The sequence below is a fragment of the Bufo bufo genome, chromosome 10 (genome assembly GCF_905171765.1).
Source record: "Bufo bufo chromosome 10, aBufBuf1.1, whole genome shotgun sequence".
NCBI classification, from domain to species: Eukaryota; Metazoa; Chordata; class Amphibia; order Anura; family Bufonidae; genus Bufo; species Bufo bufo.
The window spans coordinates 60,923,222-60,949,980 of NC_053398.1; the positions used below are offsets into that span (position 1 = coordinate 60,923,222).

General features: G+C 46.1%; 1 protein-coding gene across 1 annotated transcript in view; it reads right to left on the bottom strand.

Moving 5' to 3' along the window:
• LOC120980634 (sodium/calcium exchanger 1-like) overlaps positions 1-26,759 on the bottom strand; it is a 189,685-nt gene that overhangs the window by 3,058 nt on the left and 159,868 nt on the right. Inside the window, exons 4-6 of the mRNA XM_040409853.1 lie at positions 26,510-26,628; positions 5,228-5,327; positions 4,151-4,423 (exon numbers count right to left, since the gene is read on the bottom strand). Of these exons, the coding sequence (XP_040265787.1) occupies positions 4,151-4,423; positions 5,228-5,327; positions 26,510-26,628 (492 nt within the window). The remainder of the gene's footprint in view (positions 1-4,150; positions 4,424-5,227; positions 5,328-26,509; positions 26,629-26,759) is intronic.

Here is a 26,759-nt window from a genome sequence, read left to right on the forward strand (position 1 = left end):
CTACATGAGTACCCCAACCCAGCGCACTGTCATCCATGGTCAAGGATTGGGTAGGTTCCAGAATCCAATCTACTCCTCTTTCTAGATGATCTGTTTAGATGTTTCAAATTTATGATCATACGGAAAGTCCTGTTTGGTTTTCTGACAAGAAAAAGGATCGAATAGTGTCCTGTGAACTGTTCTGCAATAAGAACCGGTTGAATTGCCCCCAACTGAAGTAGGTCCTGAACACCTTTCTTTAAATTATTGTTTTGAAGGGGTAATGGAAGATCTGTTAACCTAAATACATCTGGAGAAGTGGATGTAAATTCTATTTTGTATCCTGTTTTGAATCCATTGGTTGCTTGTTATTTTCCTCCAAGCTGACACAAACAACTCTACTCTAATGGTATCATTTGGAGGTGGATTGCTGGGAGGGGCCAAAAAGAAAGGTTCTTCTTTTACAACCTTTCCTGTAGCTCCAGCGGCCAGTTTTTCCTTTATCTGACCTATATTGGTTCTGAAACTCAGATGTCTTATTAGGTCTATCTTTCTGTACCTTCTCCTCAGGAAAACCTCTTTTCTTCTCAGATTCTTTCTCTAGAATCTTGTCAAGATCTGATCCAAACACATATTTCCCATGGAAGGGGATAGAGCAAATCTTATTTTTACATGCAATGTCACCCTTCCATGACCTGAGCCATAAAACTCGCCTAACCTAGTTTGCTAACCCAGATGTTCTGGCCGCTATACACACCGACTCCACAGAGGCATTTGCCAGAAACCCAGCCACAGACCTGAGGAGAGGAATAGAGGACAAAATCTATTCCCTAGGGGGTTTATTTTTCAAGTGAGACTCTAATTGTTCCATCCACAGGTATACCGATCTAGCCACTCAAGTGGAGGAGACTGCTGGACGTAGCATAGCTGCCGCTGATTCCCACGTCTTTTTGATTATTCCTTCAGTCTTTCTATCTATCTGATCTTTAAGCAAAAGAGGAATCTTCAAAGGGAATGGATGTGCTTCTGATTAATTTAGCACAGCTGCATCAGTCATGAGGGCAGAGTCCCATTTTTCCACATCAGACTCATTAAAAGGATATCTCCTTTTTAAACGTCTAGGAACAAAAATTCTCTTTTCAGGTGTGTTGCATTCACTTTGGATCATTTTATGAATATTTTCATGAGTGGAAACACTCTTTTTTGTTTTTCTCCCAATCCTCCAAACATAGTATCTAGTAGACATCTTTTTTTTTTTTTTTACATCTTCAAGTTCAATGGTGCTACCCACTGCCTTAAGTAAATACTCTATCATCAGTAGAATCATCCTGTTTCCTCCTTTTCTTCCCAGCAATCTGAATCAGAGGAGACGCTGGAGTCAGAAATTACATGTTCTCTAGATTTGTTCTTGCTCTATTTAGGAGCTAAAGATACAGATAGCCCAGACATAGCCGACTGAATCTCATAGTTTACAAGGGTCTTAATTTTATTCATAAACACAGGTGTTTCATCCTGAACCACCTTAAGAGTACAAGCAGGGCAAAGTGGCTTTTTGTATGATGAATCTTGCTTCTTTCCAGATATCGCACATTTACAGGCAGCAGCAAGCTTACACTTTGGACCCATCTCCTTTTCAGACTACAATAAATATAGAAAAGGGAGGACCAAAAACTACCTAAATCAAAGGAACCCAAAAAAAAGAGGGGGTTCCAAACTTTAACACACTATAACACTCTTTCACAGGAAGTATAGTGACTGGAACAAAGCACTGCGTTCCACTGCTGCTGTGTTCCACTTCTTAAACCAACAGCCTACCTCAACGTTACCGGAAGTGACGTGTCTGTTGGAAACATGCCTGCTCCTGCGTCTTTACAACATGGGGAGCTCAACAGAGCTCTATCTGCATGTATCAAATACTTACCAGGACTGACTAAAGAGGTGATCTGACAAAGGATATGAGGGCTTACCCCCTTGAGTATTGCCAACTTTAGCAGGTACAATAATAGAGGAAAGGCAGGGAGCTGCGAGCTACTACTGATGAGCGACCGGTCCCATATTCGAATTCACGATATTTTGCGAATATTCAATTGAATATTTGTCACATATTCGCGAATATTCGTATTCGAGATTATTTTCGCAATTGTGAAAAATCTGCAATGTAAAAATCGCATAATACGAAATTGATCAAAAACGAATATACAGTATATAGCACTATATATAGTGCTATATATTATTTTTTAATAATATGACGAATATTCAAAAAAACTAATATATAGCGAATATTCGTAAAATACATATATAGACTGCAATTTAGCTAATATAATGCTATAACTTTTTTTTTTTAAGTTGTAATTTTTCTTCAAATCTGAAGTTCATAAGAGAAAAAAATTACGACTATGAAAAGTTTATAGCACTATATTAGCTAACTTGCAGTCTATATGTGTATTTTACGAATATTCACTATATTGCTATATATTCTTGTTTTAGAATATGACGAATATATTCGTTATTTAGAATATTCATATTTTTTTTTTCAATCTGTACTGTTATTCCACTTTGGCATACTCCTCCCCGACAAGCGTCCCTGTCACCATGGGAACGCCTGTGTGTTAGAATATACCGTCGGATCTGAGTTTTCACGATCTCAGGGAAAACTCAGATCCAATGGTATTTTCTAACCCACAAGCGTTCCAATGGTGACAGGGACGCTTGTCGGGGAGGAGTATGCCGAAGTGGAATAACAGTACACATTGAAAAAAAAAATATAAATATTCTAAATAACTAATATATTCGCTATATTGTAATATATTAATTTTTTTGAATATTCGTAATTTCTTTTCAATATGAAAACATGATTCCTTTCTGCTTAAGTTGCTTGCGGGCCAATGACTCATTGACCCACAAGCAAGAAGCAGGGAGGAATCATGTTTTCAGATGTAAAAAAATTACGAATATTTGATATAGCGAATATATAGCACTATATTTGAAATATTTCTGAATTAGCGAAGTTGCGATATTCGCGATAAATATTCGCTATTCTAATATTCGCGCTCAACACTACTACCTACACTAGATCTACTGCTTTAGATCCCATATGTATAAGGTCCTAAAAGCAAAGACCTCTGATCCTCTTCTGCACATCTGTCCTGCACAGGTACAGGAAAAACACTGATGATGGTGGTGGGAGGAGAGGGTTTTTTTAACCTCTCTGCTTGTTTTTTCTGTCCCTGGCAGAGCAGAGTCATCTCAGGGGTGCTGTTGTGGAGACGACAGGGGAAAACAAAGGTTTTAGCCGACCTATGACACACAATTATTGTCCGAAAGAATATTGGCCATGTATGAAATTTTTGTGCAATAGTTGAATGAAAGCTTTTACATTCTAAGGGCTCATGCACACAAATGTATTTTCTTTCCGTGTCCATTCCGCTTTCATTGCTGACCGTATGCGCAACCATTAATTTGAATGGGTCTGCAAAAGAAACGGAAGTTACTCTGTGTGCATTCCGTTTCCGTATATCTGTTCGGCCAAAAAATAGAACAAGTCCTATTATTGTCCGTATTATGGACTGTTCTATTATGGGCAAGCTATTCCGTTCCACAAAACGCGGAATGCACACGGATGTTATCCGTATTTTTTGCAGATCAGTTTTTTGCAGACTGCAAAATACATGCGGTCGTGTGAATGAGCCCTAAGAATGATTTTTTTGTGGATAAAAGATAATTCTGTGAAAGGATGTTCCCAGAAAGATCATTTGTCCTTCAATCAATATTATTACATATGCATAGCCAGTTTGTATGGCTGTGTCTGTGAAACAATCAATCACCAGATGATTGTTCATTCAGCCTATTTCTATCAAATGTGTATGACCACGTTAAGAAAGAAATCATCCATGTTTAACTATTCTGGTTACACTCAGAACCAAAAATAGGTCTATTGTAACAAGTTAGGATCAACAACTGAATAGGAAACTGTCACCCTAAAAATATATTGTGACCATGAATGTGTAACAACAATGGAGAGGAGATCCATCCATTTGTGATGTGAGACTATGACCACCACCGTAGACTTATACATAATTTCTACATTCATGTTATGACAATGTCTGCTTCTACCCTGTGTGGTCATCTCCCTCCCCAAAACAGAGAAACATTATTACAGAGCAGTCCATACCTGGTACAGATGTACCCAAGGCAACAAAGACCACAGCAGTGACGGAGTCTTTGAGGCCAACCGTGCAGCCAAAGTGTGCAGCCAGGTCACCAGTGACAGCAGTGAGGATTCCAATGATGCAGATGGAGACCAGAAAGCAGGCCCAACCACCCCAGTACTCAGTGGGGGGCACAAAGGCAAAGAGCACCTTCCAGAAGACGGTCAGGAAATGCATGATGTAGTCACAGCAACTGGGTAGCCCTTCCTCACTGCTCTCCTCCTCATCATCATCTCCTGCCCAGAATGGGACATGCAGAAAGGAATTGGGGGATTTGGAAGAAGAGCAGCACAAAAGCAAGTGACAGAGGCAAAAATGAGCAAAAATAAAGATTCATGGGCAGATTGGATAAGGAAAAGGGGTAGTGATAAAATGATAATAGGTGGAATATCAGGTAGAGGAATAGATAAGGACAGGAAAATGAGTGATAGGGTAGCATGCCAAAACAAGGGTGTGTTCAAGATGGGGAGAGGGGAAAAGCAGAGTTAGTGATGTGAAGAAATGTGCAAAAGCATGTGTGCATATACATTATGTGTGCAAAGAGTTGTGAGCATTTTGGGGTTAGTGCGTAATGTATACTAAGTGTGCAACAATGCAAAGCATTCTTGTGTTCTGGCATAAGACTAAGGCTACATGCACACGACTATATGTGTTTTGCAGTCCGCAAATTGCGAATCCGCAAAAAAAATGGATGACGTCCGTATGGCATCGGTTTATTTTTGCGGATCCATTGTATATGCCTATCCTTGTCCGTAAAACGGACAAGAATAGGACATGCTCTATTTTTTTTTGCAGAATGGAACCACGGACAACGGATGCGGAAAACAAACAGTTGTCTATCCTCATTTTATTACAGCTCCGTAGAAATTAATGGGTCTGCATCCTATCCGCCAAAAAAACGGAACAGTCGCAGAAACAAAATATGTTCGTGTGCATGAGGCCCTAATGTAAAGCTTTACTGTGTTCTGGGAATGCGATGGACAATGTCATTGAATGTGACTGTTAGAAGAGGAATTATGTGCAGGATGGACTGATCTCACCTGCGCTGACAGTGACAGCGCTCACAAACTGCTCCCTCCAGCTGCTGCTACCGACCACCAAAGCCAAGTTTGCCTTCTTAATCAGCTTGTCCACAGTGTTCTATAAAAAAATGGAAGGAGAGCAGGTTGACTGCATGAGCGATAGTATGAAGATGTATACATTACAGCAAATAGATCATAAGAAAAGGGCACGTTGAGGACGTTGACCCAGCTTGTAAAACGCCATATATTAGGCTGGCGGCATTGGAAAGTTTAAGATAAGTTCCAGAACAGAGACTTAGAGGGTTATTTATTATACTAAAATACGGCTATATTGGCGCAGATGTGACTTCTCCGCTCACGCTAGGTCTAAAATTGTGGGTGTGGTGTGGTTTGAAGGGGGCGGGCCGGCAGAAAAAGGTCTAAACGTAAGACAATTATGAAGCGGTCTTAAATTTAGAACTGGCGCTGGATGCACCGAAGTTATGGAGAGGTCGGCATCTCTTCATAACTTCAGCGGATCCATCGCCATCTTAGGGCTTTATTAAGATTGGTGTCTAAAACGCCAGTGTTAATAAATGTGCCCCTTAGTTCATGCCTGCACAGAGACATTGTAATGAATAAGGAGTAGAATTAGGCACATACATTTACTAAAGTTAGAGTGTGTTTTCCGGGGGACATTGGTTTTTGTACATAAATGCACTTTTTCTACAATATTTACAAGAAAAGGCTTGCATTGCCCCATACAGATGATTGCTGATTAAAGCTATATGACTTGAATAGCACTAATAGAGCATAAATACATTTCATTTATCAGTTGGTCATAAGTGATCATACTGTTGGCTCACAGATTATTGGCTCATAGGCTTATTATTTAAAAAAAAAACACCAATCAATTACATTGTTGGCACATCTTTTATGTAGCACCAAAAAGCATTGTTTGCCGGGTACACATCAGCCTGTGTTAACAGAGGATGTGCTGCCCAAAAATGAAAGCTGTAAACAATGGACAATCATAGTATTGATCATTTGTCTGTGTACTCCCAATGATTGCTGTATATAAACTGCTTTTAATAAGCATCAATCAACATGCTATTATTGCAGGCAGAATATCTGCCTATGTAATATCGCCCATCGCCCAGTCCTTCAAAGTAAGAAAAGATTCTCTGGTGGTCCCAGTTCTGATACAACAACGGCCTACAAAAGTACAGCAGTAGACAACTCCATCTAACTGTTAGACCTTATTGATAGTGATGGCCTTGCGGTTCGCACGGCGGTCGGTTCACGGGCAACTTTGCGATCTGCCGAACATGCGAACATATGGCGATGTCCGCGCGCAATATATTCTTTTGCATTGCGCCGAACTTTGACCCATGACACATTCATAAGGTGGGACAGGACAGTCAATTGAGATGTTTCAGCACATGAACACACCCCCTACCCTATAACAGAAACCGATCTGACAGCCATTTTACATTATGTCTTTTGCCAGTGTAGAGAGAGGTTGCATTTTGGAGCAGGGACAGGCTGATAGGAACTTAGGGACACCAAATGCTAGCTAATAGGGCCACAAAAGTCCTTTTAAGGACTGGTAATAGGTGTGATACGCAGAGGGGTGTGATATACATATAATATACTTTCTAACATAGAAAGTATATTATAGTGCAGTGGTGCCCAACCATTTTTCGTCTGAGGGCCGCACTAGACTTGGTATAAATTTTGTGGGCCGGAACCAGGTAGCTTTGCCAGAAAGAAATGCAAACGCTATGAGGGGGCACGTGTGAGCATTACTACTGTGAAGAGGGCACATATCTGGCATAACTACTGTGAGGGGGCACATATCTGGGCATAACTACTGTGAGGGGGGCACATATCAGTGTATAACTACTGTGAGCTGTGAGGAGGGTACATATCAGGGCATAACTACTGAGAGGGGGCACGATTGAGCATTACTACTGTGAAGAGGGCACATATGTGGGCATAACTACTGTGAGGGAGCACATATCAGGGCATAACTACTGTGAGGAGGGCACATATCAGGGCATAACTACTGTGAGGAGGGCACATATCAGGGCATAACTACTGTGAAGAGGGCACATATCTGGGCATAACTACTGTGAGGGGGCACATATCTGGGCATAACTACTGTGAGGGGGCATGTGTGAGCATTACATCTGTGACGAGGGCACATATCTTGGCATTATTACTGTGAGGGGGCACATATCTGGGCATAACTACTGTGAGGGGGCATGTGTGAGCATTAAGTCTGTGAAGAGGGCACATATCTTGGCATTATTACTGTGAGGGGGCATGCGATGTATACATGTGTGTAATGTATGTGCAGTACGCAGCCCTGCAGGGTGAGCGAATGTGAGGTCACAGGGGTAGTTAACAAACCGAGGGTTGCTCTTGGTACTCACAGTTTTTATATAGCAGTGATGGAGAGGCAGGCACATGGATCCTCTGGGGCACTCTCTGTGTATAGGGACCAGGCCAGGTGGTAGGTGAGGTGCCCTGGGTGTTGTAGATTTAGTGTGCCTGTGGCAAGATCCCTTAAAGTTCGTGACGCCAGTGACGGTAATGCTGGCACACCGATTTGTTGTAGGAATAACTGAGGTACACAAAGTTGAAGTGAACCAGAACTTCTTTTTAATGAACAGTCCAACTATGTACAGGTTTCAGTTAGTTCCACATGTAAAATGTTGGTAACAGGCAGGCTTCATATAAATGGCAGGCAAAGTCTTTGCAAGATACTCAGAGGGAATAACACTTACAGATCAGGCTGTACTTTCCTCAGAATCCTGTCTGTCTTTCTCCAAGGCCCGTATGCCCTATAGCTGGCTTTATCCTTGGGTAGGGAAAACTTCCTCTGTTATAAATCCTCTTGCTGTAAATATCCTTCTGCCCTTCAGTTTTCTACTTGGCTGGAATGCAGTGGCTCTGCTCTGTACTTTTTTAAGGTGCTATATATCTTCAGGAGGAAAACCCTTCTCCTGGAGGCAAGCTAGGAGCCCGGGCTATCTAGCTGCATGTCAGAAGCTGCTCTTCAGCTCCTCTCTGGCTAAAGTGCACACTTGGCTTCTGAACACACACTGACTGACTCTTTCCTGTCTGGGCCTAACTATATATACTAGGGGGTTCCCTAGCTCCCTCTACAGCTTGGTAGGAGAAACTACACCCCTAACAGGCCTGGTACACAGGAGATAATTTGACAACATACATTAAAATGAAATATAAAATACCATGACCATGTTCCACAGGAGGTGGAGAACAACGTGACCCAATTGACCCTTGAGTAGTACCCACATTTACGTAGTGGGACACTACATATGTAGTGCAGTATGTGATGATTACACACTGCACTACATACATTACACACATGTATACATGACATACTGCGCTGTCACCTTCTTCTGCAGGTCTACCTTGATGTCTGGTCTTTAGGCTTCAGTCAGATCCTCCACCGCCATGCTTGCACCGTGTGCCCGACACCACCAGGAGCTGGCCCCTCCTCCTTTCATCTCCCGCCGGCTTCTCCTACAGCAGGGCGCTCTATCGCTCCAGTGCCTGTCCAATCTTACCAATCAGGGGCGTAGCTAGAAATGACTGGGCCCCATAGCAAAAAAATTTATCGCCCCCCCTCTCGGACCTCCCACCCCTTCCAGAGCTCCCACCCAAACACCCCTCCAGGACCTCCCACCCCAACATCCCCCTAAGGGTCCTCCACAGATCCCCCCTTTCAGTGTCCTCCACAGATCCCCCCCTTCAGTGTCCTCCACAGATCCCCCTCTTCAGTGTCCTCCACAGATCACCCCCTTTCAGTGTCCTCCACAGATCCCCCCCTTCAGTGTCCTCCACAGATCCCCCTCTTCAGTGTCCTCCACAGATCCCCCCCTTCAGTGTCCTCCACAGATCCCCCTTCAGGGTCCTCTACAGATCCCCCCCTTCAGTGTCCTCCACAGATATCCCCCCCACGCAGAGCCGCTTCCTAGCTAATTTATTCACTGCACTGAAATTGAAGAGAAGCGCCATAATCTCGCACAGGCGCATTGGCAGAGGCCAGGAAGATGGTGCATGCGCACTTCGATGCCTCTGCCAGTGCGCCTGTGCGAGATTACTGCGCTTCTCTTCAATTTCACAGAGGCAAGTGCAGTGAATAAATTAGCTAGGAGGCGGGGCTGGGCAGGGAGATTGCACCAGAGTTGGTTGAGTGGCTCATTCAGGCTTCCGCTTCTGCACCCTCCTCATCCTCTGTATCTGCACCCTCCTCCATCTCTGCTGTGTGCACCCCCAAAGACACCACCACCACCATAGCCCCTCCACTCGAATAAGAGGAAATATTTTCCCATCCATTCTCAGACCTTACCGATGCGCAGCCATTCTTGGCATCGGATGAGGAAGAAGAGGTAGCAACGGCTGCCACACAGCCGTCTGACGACAGTACCCAGATCAGCCCAAGGAGGGTGGTCCCAGCGGTTGCTGCCTACTCCGAGATCTCTAATGTCAGTGGTGGTGAAGGTGACGATGATGACGTGTCGATGGAGGAAGAGGAGGGGAGATCAGAGGGAGAGACAGAGCAACAGAGAGGGAGGAGAAGCAGGCAGAACTCGTAGTGCACAGGAGGCAAAAAGCAGACTGCCAATGTATCTGGAGCGAGCCATCCACCATGCACGGTCACATCTTGCGCTCCCAGGACGCCGGCACATGGCTCCGCAGTGTGGGCTCTTTTTAACGTGTCAGCTGCTGACAATAGTGTTGCCATCTGCAGCCTGTGCTGTCAACGCATAAGTCGCGGTAAGCCCAACACTCACCTAGGGACGACCGCCTTAGGAAGGCACCTTGCCTCCCATCACCGAGCCCAGTGGGAGCAACGCTGTCACAACCCCCAAAGCCACACTCCCGGCGCTCCACGTCCTGCCTCTTCTCCTTCTCCTCTCTCCTCCCATTTGTCCTCCACTCCACCTTCCACCGTGCCGTCGTCGTGTTCATCTGGCACAAGGCAGGCTTCCGTGGCCCAAATGTTCGAGCGTAAAAAAATTATGACGCCGGATAATCCTGTTGCCCAACGGCTGACCGCTGGCTTGTCGGAACTGCTAGCCCACCAACTACTGCCATATAAATTGGTGAACCTTCTGACGGCCATCAAGCATGTAACCCGTTGCACCGTGTGGATTTGTTGTTACCACCACAGATTGCATGCAGGCCGGCCTCCTCTTCTCCTCCTCCTACTCCATCCTCTGTCTCCTCCTCGGCTGATTGCTAATTTTCCACTGCTACCACCTCTTATGCTGCACCCCCCCAAGCTCCCCAGAACATATTTGACGTGCCTGGTGAGACGTTACTATGCTGTGCTGCGGCTGTTGTGCCTGGAATCCAAGAGCCACACCTATCCTGCACTGCTTCAGCTCTGCGGTCACAGGCTGATCAGTGGCTAACCCCGCTCAATTCGACAGTTGGTAAAGTGGTGTGCAACAATGGTGCCAATCTGCTGAGCGCGCTAAAACAGGGCAAAATGACACACGTGCCATGCATGGCATACGTCCTGAACTTAGTCGTGCAGCGATTCGTTACCAAATAACACGGGTCCAGGACATCTTGCGGATCGTTTTCTCCTGGTAAATGCAGGGCACAGTATAATACACTATAATCTATATAATATAAAGATATCAGTCCTACCCTCGAATAATAATACAATTAGGTGGCCATTTATTATATAGAAATACGTCTATGTTAGACGTTTTTCTGACACAGGGAAAGGGATACAATTATGGCCATCCAGTTATTGAATACCACCGCCATACATTGACAGGATAACAGCTTTGTACAGTGACCGGATAAAAGGGTATAAGAGGGCACAGTACAGGGAATGACTAGGGGCACTGCACAGGGTGTGGTAAGATGGCACAATGCAGGGTATAAGGGGGCACAGTATGGGGTGAGGGGCACAGTACGGGTTGGGGGGCACAGTCACATAACCCTGTGACATTAGAAGGTGCTTATGGTGAATGCGGTTCATACGCCATCATAATGAGAGGCAGAGGAGTGAGACAAGGGCGTGATTATGTGGCTAGAGATAAAAAATGGAACTGTCGGCCAGTACAGGCCCCAAAAATTAGGCAACAGGCATTCACCTGACAGCTGTAACGGGGTGCCGAAGGCGCACTCGGTCTCCCATCAGCCGCAGACCTGCTGCTTAGCTTCGGGAGTGAGGATCTGTGTTTGACCTTGTTCCCAGGGCAGCTTTGCTAGCTGGGAGGCTCCCTGCTCCTAGGTCTGCCTTGAGCGCCGAGCTGATCACTCGGTGCTCGACTGGTCGGTCTGTCGGTCATGTGATGCTGGCCACGTCACATGACCCTCACTCCCCACTATAAATACAGGCAGCCTGCTGGCCACAGGTTGCCTGTTAATTTTAGGTATCTGGTGATTGTTTTGTTCCTGCATACTTACCTGATCCTGTGTTCCCTGACGATTCTCTGCCTGCTCCTCCTGTACTGTGCATCTCTCCTGGTATCCTTACCCCGGCTTCCACCTGACGATTCTTTGCGGACTCCTGTTGTACTTCGTTTCTCTCCTGGTATTTGACCTTGCTTTTTCCTGAATATTCTCTGCTCATTCCTTAGTACTGCGTAGCTCTCTAGGTATTGACCCGGTCCGTTCACGTTCCGTTATTTGTCTTGTCTGTCTTCCCAGCACGTATCCTAAGTTAGGGACTGCCGTCTAGTTGTCCCCTGTCATTAGGACTTGCGAGGCAAGTAGGCAGGGCCAGGGGTGAGGGTGGAGCGCAGTGGTCACTATCCTCCCCTCTGTGTGTAGTGTACGTGACCGTCACAGATTAACAGGCCATAACCTAACCACTGTATCATGAATCCTCTGGTGACCCTGACTGACCATGTCTCTAACCTGACGTAGATGGTGCAGGAGCTAGGGGAGAAACTCAGGACTTAGGACAAGGTACTTCCATCCCTCAGGCCTCCAGTCCACATTTAGAGCCCCAGATTAAGCTTCCTGAGCCCTTTTCTGGAGATCGGAAGAAGTTTCTTTCCTTTAAAGAAAATTGTAAACTTTTTTTCCGTTTGCGCCCCGTATCCTCTGGCCCTGAGAGTCAACGCATTGTCATTTCCCGGTTACAGGGTGATCCCCAGGACTGGGCATTTTCTTTACCTGCTGACGCCAGTTGTTTAACATCAGTGGAGGTTTTTTTTTAGGCCCTGGGTACCCTGTATGATGAGTCAGACAGGACACTGGTAACCGAGACTGCTCTAAAAGTTCTGGTTCAGGGCGATCTACCTGCGGAGGAGTATTGCACCCAATTCAGAAGGTGGTGTGTTCCCTCAGGATGGAATGAACCAGCACTTAAGAGTCAGTTCAGGTCAGGTCTATCTAATAACTTAAAGGATCTTCTAGTGAGTTATCAGCTTCCAGAGACTCTAGAGGAGATGATGACCCTTGTAGTCCGACTTGACCGACGGGTTAGAGAGAGACAACAGGAACGACAGTTCTCTTCTCAGATGGTGGTCCAGCCGGAGGTCCATCCCAGAAACAACGCTGAGGTCTCTACCGAAGAACCCATGCAGATCAGCATGACTCAAGGGAATCTGCGCCGCAGACGTGGAGTGTGTTTTTACTGCGGAGATCCTGACCATTGGATCAACCAGTGTCCAAAGAAGGCCTTCTCCGTTAAGTCTCCCAAGGCAAGGCAACCTAAAGACCAGGTACACACTGATATTACGAAATGTAAGCTTTTGGTACCTATAACAATATCTCTGGGGGTTAATAAATGGCCGGGTAAGGCCTTTATTGACTCTGGTTCAGCGGCCAGTTTTATTGACTCTGAGTACGCCATTAGACTGGGTATTCCAATTTTTTCTCTTCCTACACCTATCCATGTCATGGCTATTGATGCCACTCCCCTGGTAGGTGGTATGGTGAGGTCATGTACCTCAGAGATTTCTTTAACCGTGGGGGTGTGCCACTCTGAGAAATGTTCCCTCTTAGTCCTGGAGAAATTACCGGTCGAGGTGGTACTAGGGTTGCCTTGGCTCCGATTACACAACCCCACTATTGATTGGTCCAGGGGGAATTGGTGAAATGGGGACCTAAGTGTGACTCGTGCTTGTCTGTGGTACAAGCTGGGGTCTCAGTAGAATCTGATATATTACCCACGGTCATTAGGGAATATTCTCATGTGTTCTCATCACCTACCCCGGAGGTTCTACCACCCCATAGACCTTATGATTGCGCCATAGAGTTAGTAGAAGGTGCCAGGTTTCCTAAGGGGCGCATTTATAATCTCTCTCAGCCCGAACGCAAATCCATGGAGGATTATATTAAGGAAAGCCTCGGTAAGGGGCACATTAGACCTTCTGTCTCTCCTATGGGAGCAGGGTTTTTCTTCGTTAAGAAGAAGGATGGTGGTCTTAGGCCTTGTATCGATTACCGGAAATTGAATAAGATCACTATCCAGAATAGATACTCTCTCCCATTGATTCCGGATTTATTTAACCAGGTTCTGGGGGCAACCTGGTTTTCTAAGATTGACCTGAAAGGGGCATATAATCTAATCCGAATCAAGGAGGGAGACGAATGGAAGACGGCGTTCAATACTCCGGCAGGGACACTTTGAATATCAGGTTATGCCTTTTGGACTCAGCAATGCCCCAGCTGTGTTCCAAAACTTTATGAATGATATTCTTAGAGAGTTTTTAGGTAAATTTGTCATTGTCTATCTTGACGACATTTAGATATTTTCTCCTGATTTCAAATCTCATGTGTCTCATGTTTGACAAGTATTAGAGGTGTTAAGGGAGAATCAGTTGTCCGCTAAACAAGAGAAATGTGTCTTTGGTGTACAGGAGATACTGTTTCTAGGGCATGTCCTGACCCCTCACGCCTTCAAGATGGATCCTGGTAAGGTACTAGCTATTAAGGAATGGGTAAGGCCATCATTCTTAAAGGCCTTACAACGGTTCTTAGGTTTTGCCAGTTACTACCGTCAATTTATTAAGAATTTTTCAGTAATTGCTAAACCGTTGACCGACCTTACTAAGAAAGGGGCGGATTTGGAGAACTGGTCTACTGAGGCCATTACTTTGTTTGAAACACTAAAAAAGGCATTCAGTAGCACTCTGTCATGGTCTTACCTTCTTGCTGTTCTCCTTCGTTTGACATGTGCTGGCGGCCATCTTGGTTTCTGGGTTTCTTGTAGCCTTCCACCCTGCGGCTCCTCCTTCCCACTGGGAGGAGCTGGATGCCTAGCTCATATATATAGGAGGTCTGTGGCTTCAGTTCCTTGCTTGGTCCTCCTGTGTTCACATGCTTCTAAGACTGCTGCTGCTTCTGGTTCCTGATCCTGGCTTCGTCTGACTACCCTGCTGGTTCCTGATCCTGGCTTCGTCTGACTACCCTGCTGGTTCCTGATCCTGGCTTCGTCTGACTACCCTTCTGGTTCCTGATCTCTGGCCTCTCAAAGACTCTGCTTCAGTTTCACCATTCGTTTGGACTTTTGCTTTACAGCTTTATTTTCAATAAAGCCTTCTTATTTTCACTTATCTCTTGTTGTACGTCTGGTTCATGGTTCCGTGACACACTCCTATTCTGATCCAGCCAGATCAGGAGAGACCTTTTATTGTGGAGGTGGATGCATCTGAGGACGGCGCAGGAGCAGTTCTTTCACAAGGTCCTGCTAGTCTAACTAACCTAAGACCGTGTGCATTCTTTTCCAGAAAATTTTCTTCAACCTAGAGAAACTACGACATAGGGAATCGGGAGTTGCTGGCCATTAAGTGGGCATTTGAGGAGTGGAGACATTTTCTGGAGGGGGCAAGGCATTGTGTAACTGTTGTCACTGACCATAAGAACCTTATGTTTCTGGAATCTGCTAAGAGGTTGAATCCCCATCAGGCTAGATGGGCACTGTTTTTTACTCGTTTTGAATTCTCCATTACTTTCAGGCCTGGAAGTAAAAACGCGAAGGCTGATGCATTATCTCGGAGCTTCCATGCTTTTCAGCCTACAGAGGCACCGCCTGAATCCATCCTACCAGCAAATATCTTCGTAGCAGCCTTAACCCAAGATATCTCGGCTCTCATTAAGGCTGAACAACATCTGGCACTGGCAACCACCCCAACAGATAAGTTGTTTGTTCCCATACAATTTAGTCTCCAGCTGTTGGGTGAGTGTCATGATTCTGCCTTTTGTGGACATCCTGGTTTTGAGGGCACTAGAGAGCTGATTTCTAGATCCTATTGGTGGCCCACTCTATTTAGGGATGTCAAGTTCTACGTGTCAGCCTGTGAGGTTTGTGCTAGGTCTAAGACACCTAGTACTCGCCCTGCTGGTAACCTACGACCCCTACCCATTCCCAGTAGACCCTGGTCCCATATCTCGATGGACTTTATTACTGACCTGCCGCCGGCGGAGGGTAAGACTGTGGTTTGGGTAGTGGTCGATAGGTTTAGCAAGATGGTTGATTTCATTCCTCTGTCTAAACTCCCGAATGCCAAGACCCTGGCATCTATTTTTGTGAAAGAAATTGTACGGTTACATGGTATCCCGGAAAATATTGTATCTGACAGTCGTATGTTGCTGATGACCAGCAATTATGGGTTAAATACCTTCCGTTGGCTGAATTTGCTTTGAATAACCGTGTTAATTCTTCTGCTGGGGTCTCCCCTTTCTTTTGTAACCATGGTTTTCATCCCCGTTTTCATTCTGGGTCATCCGTCTCCTCCTCTAACCCTGAGGTGGATAGGCTCTCTTCTGAACTGTGCACAGTTTGGGCCCGGGTTCAAATGAACCTAGAAAAGGCTCAAAGTTCTCAAAGACTCAAAGCCAATAGGAAACGTTCAAGGGGCACAAATTTTCTGGTTGGGGATAAGGTGTGGTTATCCTCCAAGAATCTCTCTCTCAAGGTAGATTCTAAAAAATTTGCTCCTCGTTTTATTGGCCCATATAAGATCATGGAGGTAATTAACCCAGTATCGTTTAGGTTGGAGCTGCCGGAGTCATTCCACATTCATAATGTGTTCCATAAATCTCTACTTAAAACATATGTTGAACCAGTAGTACCATCAAAAGCCTCGCCTCTGCCGGTTCTTGTTAATGATGCTGTTGAGTATGTGGTGTCTAAAATAGTGGATGTCAGGAAGGTGCGTAATTCCTTGCAGTACCTGATTCACTGGAAGGGGTATGGACCTGAAGAGAGTTCTTGGGTACCTGCCAGGGAGGTTCATGCTCCTAGACTTGTTCGAAAATTTCATTTAGAACACCCTGAAAGGCCATCGCCTGAAGTCTTGGGTCCGGTGGCCCCTCGTAAAAGGGGGGGTACTGTAACGGGGTGCCGAAGGCGCACTCGGTCTCCCATCAGCCGTAGACCTGCTGCTTAGCTTTGGGAGTGAGGATCTGTGTTTGAAATTGTTCCCAGGGAAGCTTTGCTAGCTGGGAGGCTCCCTGCTCCTAGGTCTGATCACTCGGTGCTCGACTGGTCGGTCTGTCGGTCATGTGATGCTGGCCACGTCACATGAACCTCATACCCCACTATAAATACAGGCAGCCTGCTGGCCACAGGTTGCCTGTTAATTTTAGGTATCTGGTGATTGTTTTGTTCCTGCATACTTACCTGATCCTGTGTTCCCTGACGATTCTCTGCCTGCTCCTCCTGTACTTCGCATCTCTCCTGGTATCCTGACCCCGGCTTCCACCTGACGATTCTTTGCGGACTCCTGTTGTACTTTGTTTCTTTCCTGGTATTTGACCTCTGCTTTTCCTGAATATTCTCTGCTCATTCCTTAGTACTGCGTAGCTCTCTTGGTATTGACCCGGTCCGTTCACGTTCCGTTATTTGTCTTGTATGTCTTCCCAGCACGTATCCTAAGTTAGGGACTGCCGTCTAGTTTTCCCCTGTCATTAGGACTTGCGAGGCAAGTAGGCAGGGCCAGGGGTGAGGGTGGAGCGCAGTGGTCACTATCCTCCCCCCTGTGTGTAGTGTACGTGACCGTCACAACAGCAAAGAACTTTGGATTCTGTGGCTGGAGGTACATTAGGCGGTCACAGGATAAATATGTAACTGTGGGCCAGTACAGGCCCCAAAAATTAAGCAATAGGCATTCACCTGACAGCAAAGAACTTTGGATTCTGTGGCTGGAGGTACATTAGGTGGTCACAGGATAAATTTGTAACTGTCGGCTAGTACAGGCCCCAAAAATTAGGCATTTACCTGACATAAAAGGCCTTTTATGCCTCTGTATATGCATACAGTAAGGCAAGGACCATTCTTTGTTCTGGGTGGTGGCGGATATGTGTGGCCTGGCATGAGGAAATTCAATTACACATGGTCATCACAGGTGTTGAATTCCTCCGAGATCCATGCCTCATTAATTTTTAAAATTGGTAGTCCACACTGTCGTGAGCTAGGCGAGTGCACTTATCGGTCATGATCCCTTCTACTGCGCTGAACGTCCTTTCGGACAGGACACTCGACGAGGGGGCAAGCCAAGAGTTCCATGGCAAATTGTGCCAGCTCTGGCCACAGGTCAAACCTGCACACCCAGTAGTCAAGGGGTTTCTTAGAGCGTCCACATCGGGCGTTAACCCGATGTAGTCTTACACCTGTAGGTCTAGGCGTTTCCTGAGGCTGGATCCAGAGGGCGGCTGTCGATGGGTTGGGTGCAAGAATGATCTCATTTCCAAAGTGCCCAACATATCTTCAAACCGCCCTCTCTTTGCAGGCGCAGTAGGATTGGTACCCGCACCTGTTTCGCTGTGGGTGAATGCAGCATTTCTCGCAGCAAGGCCTCGAAATGCTGCATTCTGACAGCCCTCTGTGATGCTGGTAACATGTCGGCCATTTTGTGTATCGGGGGTCTAAGTACGTTAGCACCCAGTACCGGTCCTTGACCTTTATGCTTTTTATACGGGGTCCCTCTTCAAACACTGGAGCATGAAGACCCCCATTTGCACTAAATTGGAAGCGGTGGAGCGCCCTGGCTCTTGCTCATCGCCCAAGAGAATGTCGACCTCGGTCTCCTCCCCCAGCCACGGACAACACCAGGGATCCCCGTAAAGTTTAAAGCCTGCTCTTTTTGCTCCTCCTCCTCTCCCCAGCCACCATCCTCCTCTGACTCCTCTTTAGACTCCTGCTGACTTGTCTCAGATGGAGTAGCCCCCCCGGGAATTCATTCAGCATTGCGACTTCCTCATCTTCCAGCTCCTGCTCCTCGACGGCTTGATCAATGACACAACGCAATGCACGCTCTAGAAAGAAGGCGTAAGGTACGATGTCACTGATGGCGCCCTGGCTGTGACTGACCAGTTTGGTGATCTCATCAAATGGTCGGAAAAGTCTGCATGCGTCGCGCATGATCAGCCACTGGCACGGTGAAAAGAAACCAAGCTCCCAGAACCTGTCCTGCCGCAGAGTTCGTACAGGTAGTCGTTAACGGCACGTTTATGCTGAAGAAGCCTATCAAGCATATACAAGGTGGAGTTCCAGCATGTCGGGCAGTCACAAATCAGACGTCTGACGGGCAAGTGGTGACGCAGCTGAACATCAGCAAGGCGAGCCATGGCCATGTAAGATCTTCTAAAATGGCCAGATATTTTCCTGGCCTGCCGCAAGACGTCCTGGACCCCGGGGTATTTGGCAATGAATTGCTGCACGACTAAGTTCAGGACATGTGTCATTTTGCCCTGTTTCAGCGCGCTAAGCAGATTGGCACCGTTGTCGCACACCACTTTACCAACTGTCAAATTGAGCGGGGTTAGCCACTGAACGGCCTGTGACCGCAGAGCTGAAAGCAGTGCAAGACCAGTGAGGCTCTTGGCTTCCAGGCACAACAGCCGCAGCACAGCATGGCAACGTCTCACCTGACACGTCGAATAGCTTCTGGGGAGCTTGGGGGGTGCAGCGGAAGAGGCAGTGGCAGTGGAAAAGGAGGAGTCAGCCGAGGATGGAGTAAGAGGAGGAGAAGAAGATGCCGGCCTGCATGCAATCCGTGGCAGTAACACCAAATCCACACGGGTGTCAAGGGTTACATGCTTGATGGCGGTCAGAAGGTTCACCCAGTGGGCAGTAAAAGTTATGTACCTTCCCTGCCCGTGTTTGCTAGACCACATGTCTTAACTTGCCGCTGAACGTGGCCATATAGCTCAGAGATGCCCTTCTTGGAGAAATATTTCCTTCCGGGGACCTTCCATTGCGGTGTGCCAATCGCCACAAATTTTCTAAAGGCCTCCGAGTCCACCAATTTATATGGCAGTAGTTGGCGGGCTAGCAGTTCCGACAAGCCAGCGGTCAGCCGTTGGGCAAGAGGATTATCCGGTGTCATTATTTTTTACTCTCGAACATTTGGGCCACGGAAGCCTGCCTTGTGCCAGATGTACACGACGACGGCACGGTAAAAGGTGGAGTGGAGGACAAATGGGAGAAGAGAGGAGAAGGAGAAGAGGCAAGATGTGGAGCACCAGGAGTGTGGCTTTGTGGGTTCTGATGACGTGTCTCCCACTGGGCTCGGTGATGGGAGGCCAGGTGCCTTTTTAAGGTGGTCGTCCCTAGGTGAGTGCTGGGCTTACCGTGACTTATGCGTTGACAGCACAGGCTGCAGATGGCAACACTATTGTCAGCAGCTGACACAATAAAAAGGTGCCCATACTGCGGAGCCATGTGCCGGCGTCCTGGGAGCGCAAGATGTGACCGTGCATGGTGGATGGCTAGCTCCAGATACATTTGCAGTCTGCTTTTTGCCTCCTGTGCACTGTGATTTCTTCCTACTTCTCCTCCTTCTCCCTATCTGCTGCTCCGCCTCTTCCTCTAAACTCTTCTCCTCTTCCTCTTTTGTGGGCACCCACGTGACGTCCATCAACACGTCATCATCGTCTATTCACCACCACTGACATTAGAGATCTCGGAGTAGGCAGCAACAGTGGGGAACACCGTCCTTGGGCTGATCTGGGTACTGTTGTCAGACAGCTGTGTGGCAGCCGTTGCTACCTCTTCTTCCTCATCAGATGCCAAGAATGGCTGCGCATCGGTAAGGTCTGGGAATGGATGGGAAAATAATTCCTCTGACTCGAGTGGAGGGGCTGAGGTGGTGGTGTCTTTGGGGGTGCACACAGCAGAGAGTGAGGAGAGTGCATATACAGAGTATGAGGAGGGTGCAGAAGCAGAAGGCTGAGTGAGCATCTCAACCAACTCTGGTGCATCATTTGACATAATCGCACGCACCTTCTCCAACTTCCCACTTAGGCTCCTGCCTGGTGCACCTGCCGACCCCTACGAACTGCTGCGGAACAGCCTGCTTCTTCCTCTGCCTGTCATTTTCAAAATGACCCTGTGCCAAAGTCCCTAGAGAAGAGCAGTATTTGTGGAAGCTGATATATGGCAGGCCTCAATCAGTTGTTAGTTGAAGCTGGTATATCACCCTCAAGCAGTAATTTTGTGGACGAAGGTATATGGAAAACCTCTATCACTATTTTGTGGAAGCTGATATATGGTAGGTCTCAATCAGTTGTTAGTTGAAGTTGGTATATCAGCCTCAAGCAGTAATTTTGTGGACGCAGGTATATGGAAAACCTATTTCACTATTTTGTGGAAGCTGATATATGGCAGGCCTCGTTCTGTTGTTAGTTGAAGCAGGTATATAAAAACCCGCAATCTGTATTTTGTGGAGACAGGTATATGGAAAACCTCAATCACTATTTTGTGGAAGCCGATATATGAAGGCCTCAATCAGTATTTTCTGGAAGCATACAAATGCACTATAATATACTTTCTATGTTAGAAAGTATATTATAAGTATATCACACCCCTCTGTGTATCACACCTATCGATAGCACAACGTTATCAGTCCTTAAAAGGACATTTGTGGCCCTATTATATAGCGTTTGGTGTCCCTAAGTTCCTAACAGCCTGTCCCTGCTCCAAAATGCAACCTCTCTCTACACTGGCAAAACACATAATGTAAAATGGCTGCCAGATTGGGTTCTGTTTTAGGGTTGGGGGTGTGTCCATGTGCTGAAATGTCTCAATTGGCTGTCCTTTCCCACCTGATGGATGTGTTATGGGTCAAAGTTCGGCACAATGCAAAATAATATGGCGCGCACGGACATCGCCATATGTTCGCATGTTCGGCAGATTGCGAACGCGCAAAGTTCGCCGCAAACCGCAAGGCCATAACTATCCCTGACCACCAGGACCAGGTAGCGCTCTGTAAGTACATGGCGGCCTCCCCTCTACGCCACGCTGCTCCGCTGTTTTCTTGGGTCTTATTCTGACACTAGGGCTGGGTTCACATCCTATTTTTGCCATCCATTTAATGCATACCAGATCCCCTCAGACTGATGCCGTACAGTGGCGTCCGTTCACCATACAGTTCCATGGTAGAAAAAAAAATTACGTTAAAGTATGCATTTTTTTTAATGGTCTCTGCAGGATACAAAATCGTGGAGTGCTGCACATTTGTATACATCAAACCGATAGGAAATAAAATTGTTCTAGGCTCCAGCAGTGCACATTTTTGAGAGTTTCCCTTTAACCACCTCCGGACCGCCTAACGCAGGATCGCGTTCCGGAGGTGGCAGCCCTGCGCAGAGTCACGCATATATGCGTCATCTCGCGATGGCCGAGATTTCCTGTGAACGCGCGCACACAGGCGCGCGCGCTCACAGGAACGGAAGGTAAGAGAGTTGATCTCCAGCCTGCCAGCGGCGATCGTTCGCTGGCAGGCTGGAGATGTGTTTTTTTTAACCCCTAACAGGTATATTAGACGCTGTTTTGATAACAGCGTCTAATATACCTGCTACCTGGTCCTCTGGTGGTCCCATTTGTTTGGATCGACCACCAGAGGACACAGGTAGCTCAGCAAAGTCCCACCAAGCACCACTACACTACACTACACCCCCCCCCCCGTCACTTATTAACCCCTTATTAGCCCCTGATCACCCCTGATCACCCCATATAGACTCCCTGATCACCCCCCTGTCATTGATCACCCCCCTGTCATTGATTACCCCCCTGTAAAGCTCCATTCAGATGTCCGCATGATTTTTACGGATCCACTGATAGATGGATCGGATCCGCAAAACGCATCCGGACGTCTGAATGAAGCCTTACAGGGGCGTGATCAATGACTGTGGTTATCACCCCATATAGACTCCCTGATCACCCCCCCTGTCATTGATTACACCCCTGTCATTGATCAACCCCCTGTAAAGCTCCATTCAGACGTCCGCATGATTTTTACGGATGCACTGATAGATGGATCCGATCCGCAAAACGCATCCGGACGTCTGAATGAAGCCTTACAGGGGCATGATCAATGACTGTGGTGATCACCCCATATAGACTCCCTGATCACCCCCCTGTAAAGCTCCATTCAGATGTCCGCATGATTTTTACGGATGCACTGATAGATGGATCCGATCCGCAAAACGCATCCGGACGTCTGAATGAAGCCTTACAGGGGCATGATCAATGACTGTGGTGATCACCCCATATAGACTCCCTGATCACCCCCCTGTCATTGATCACCCCCCTGTAAAGCTCCATTCAGATGTCCGCATGATTTTTACGGATGCACTGATAGATGGATCCGATCCGCAAAACGCATCCGGACGTCTGAATGAAGCCTTACAGGGGCATGATCAATGACTGTGGTGATCACCCCATATAGACTCCCTGATCACCCCCCTGTAAAGCTCCATTCAGATGTCCGCATGATTTTTACGGATGCACTGATAGATGGATCCGATCCGCAAAACGCATCCGGACGTCTGAATGAAGCCTTACAGGGGCATGATCAATGACTGTGGTGATCACCCCATATAGACTCCCTGATCACCCCCCTGTAAAGCTCCATTCAAATGTCCGCATGATTTTTACGGATGCACTGATAGATGGATCCGATCCGCAAAACGCATCCGGACGTCTGAATGAAGCCTTACAGGGGCGTGATCAATGACTGTGGTGATCACCCCATATAGACTCCCTGATCACCCCCCTGTCATTGATCACCCCCCTGTCATTGATCACCCCCCTGTAAAGCTCCATTCAGATGTCCGCATGATTTTTACGGATGCACTGATAGATGGATCGGATCCGCAAAACGCATCCGGACGTCTGAATGAAGCCTTACAGGGGCATGATCAATGACTGTGGTGATCACCCCATATAGACTCCCTGATCACCCCCCTGTCATTGATCAACCCCCTGTCATTGATTACCCCCCTGTAAAGCTCCATTCAGACGTCCGCATGATTTTTACGGATCCACTGATAGATGGATCGGATCCGCAAAACGCATCCGGACGTCTGAATGAAGCCTTACAGGGGCATGATCAATGATTGTGGTGATCACCCCATATAGACTCCCTGATCACCCCCCCTGTCATTGATCAACCCCCCTGTCATTGATCACCCCCCTGTCATTGATCACCCCTCTGTAAGGCTCCATTCAGATATTTTTTTGGCCCAAGTTAGCAGAATTATTTTTTTTTTTTCTTACAAAGTCTCATATTCCACTAACTTGTGTCAAAAAATAAAATCTCACATGAACTCACCATACCCCTCACGGAATCCAAATGCGTAAAATTTTTTAGACATTTATATTCCAGACTTCTTCTCACGCTTCAGGGCCCCTAGAATGCCAGGGCAGTATAAATACCCCACATGTGACCCCATTTCGGAAAGAAGACACCCCCAGGTATTCCGTGAGGGGCATATTGAGTCCATGAAAGATTGAAATTTTTGTCCCAAGTTAGCGGAACGGGAGACTTTGTGAGAAAAAAATTAAAAATATCAATTTCCGCTAACTTGTGCCAAAAAAAAAAAATTTCTATGAACTCGCCATGCCCCTCATTGAATACCTTGGGGTGTCTTCTTTCCAAAATGGGGTCACATGTGGGGTATTTATACTGCCCTGGCATTCTAGGGGCCCCAAAGCGTGAGAAGAAGTCTGGTATCCAAATGTCTAAAAATGCCCTCCTAAAAGGAATTTGGGCACCTTTGCGCATCTAGGCTGCAAAAAAGTGTCACACATCTGGTATCGCCGTACTCAGAAGAAGTTGGGGAATGTGTTTTGGGGTGTCATTTTACATATACCCATGCTGGGTGAGAGAAATATCTTGGTCAAATGCCAACTTTGTATAAAAAAATGGGAAAAGTTGTCTTTTGCCAAGATATTTCTCTCACCCAGCATGGGTATATGTAAAATGACACCCCAAAACACATTCCCCAACTTCTCCTGAATACGGCGATACCACATGTGTGACACTTTTTTGCAGCCTAGGTGGGCAAAGGGGCCCATATTCCAAAGAGCACCTTTAGGATTTCACAGGTCATTTACCTACTTACCACACATTAGGGCCCCTGGAAAATGCCAGGGCAGTACAACTACCCCACAAGTGACCCCATTTTGGAAAGAAGACACCCCAAGGTATTCCGTGAGGGGCATGGCGAGTTCCTAGAATTTTTTATTTTTTGTCACAAGTTAGTGGAAAATGCTTATTTTTTTTTTTTTTTTTTTTTTCATACAAAGTCTCATATTCCACTAACTTGTGACAAAAAATAAAAAGTTCCATGAACTCACTATGCCCATCAGCGAATACCTTGGGGTCTCTTCTTTCCAAAATGGGGTCACTTGTGGGGTAGTTATACTGCCCTGGCATTCTAGGGGCCCAAATGTGTGGTAAGGAGTTTGAAATCAAATTCTGTAAAAAATGACCTGTGAAATCCGAAAGGTGCTCTTTGGAATATGGGCCCCTTTGCCCACCTAGGCTGCAAAAAAGTGTCACACATCTGGTATCCCCGTACTCAGGAGAAGTTGAGGAATGTGTTTTGGGGTGTCTTTTTACATATACCCATGCTGGGTGAGATAAATATCTTGGTCAAATGACAACTTTGTATAAAAAAATGGGAAAAGTTGTCTTTTGCCAAGATATTTCTCTCACCCAGCATGGGTATATATAAAATGACACCCCAAAACACATTCCCCACCTTCTCCTGAGTACGGAGATACCAGATGTGTGACACTTTTTTGCAGCCTAGGTGGGCAAAGGGGCCCATATTCCAAAGAGCACCTTTCGGATTTCACAGGTCATTTTTTACAGAATTTGATTTCAAACTCCTTACCACACATTTGGGCCCCTAGAATGCCAGGGCAGTATAACTACCCCACAAGTGACCCCATTTTGGAAAGAAGAGACCCCAAGGTATTCGCTGATGGGCATAGTGAGTTCATGGAAGTTTTTATTTTTTGTCACAAGTTAGTGGAATATGAGACTTTGTAAGAAAAAAAAAAAAAAAAAAAATCATAATTTTCCGCTAACTTGTGACAAAAAATAAAAAGTTCTATGAACTCACTATGCCCATCAGCGAATACCTTAGGGTGTGTACTTTCAGAAATGGGGTCATTTGTGGGGTGTTTGTACTGTCTGGGCATTGTAGAACCTCAGGAAACATGACAGGTGCTCAGAAAGTCAGAGCTGCTTCACAAAGCGGAAATTCACATTTTTGTACCATAGTTTGTAAACGCTATAACTTTTACCCAAACCATTTTTTTTTTACCCAAACATTTTTTTTTTATCAAAGACATGTAGAACTATAAATTTAGAGCAAAATTTCTATATGGATGTCGTTTTTTTTGCAAAATTTTACAACTGAAAGTGAAAAATGTCATTTTTTTGCAAAAAAATCGTTAAATTTCGATTAATAACAAAAAAAGTAAAAATGTCAGCAGCAATGAAATACCACCAAATGAAAGCTCTATTAGTGAGAAGAAAAGGAGGTAAAATTCATTTGGGTGGTAAGTTGCATGACCGAGCAATAAACGGTGAAAGTAGTGTAGGTCAGAAGTGTAAAAAGTGGCCTGGTCTTTCAGGGTGTTTAAGCACTGGGGGCTGAAGTGGTTAAGACGCATAAAAATGACCCTTGATAAAAATAATTTTTTTGTGGGAAATTTTGCCAATGATCCCCCTCTGGTATATCACTGTCCATGTTGTGAGACTATATGTGTACTTCTAGTAAGTGTTTGCTGGCTGCAAATATGACCTGAAGGGTTTTCACGTTCACCTGCCATTAAAGTGAATGGGGCCTGCCGCGAACGCGCATTCGCGACCGTTCCGGCCGATGTTCGTCCATCACTACTTGATAGTATGACCAGTTGTCAGATCAGGTAGAAATATGGAGCCATGTGCGGCCAGTTCAATATTACATTGCTGACAACTGCTGCATCAAAGAGAAATATCTATTTCTAATGTCAGTCAATTTATCATTATGTTTACTTATGTAAAAAGGTTTTCATATCTATTTCACCTTGAACTCATATGATTCCTCTATTATGATTTCCATCTTGCGATGTTCCCCAAGACTGGGACTTCCTGCAATCTCCTCACCACTTTTGCTACATACCACCCATTTTTCACCAGTATTACCTGAATAGAAGAAAACACAGGTTACACTAATGTAAACATGCGCTATATCACAAGAAATGTTATTTTTGAATATACATGCTCTGCAAGTGATTGCATTGCGCCCATAAATTTAAAGGGGTTGTCCCAGCTTT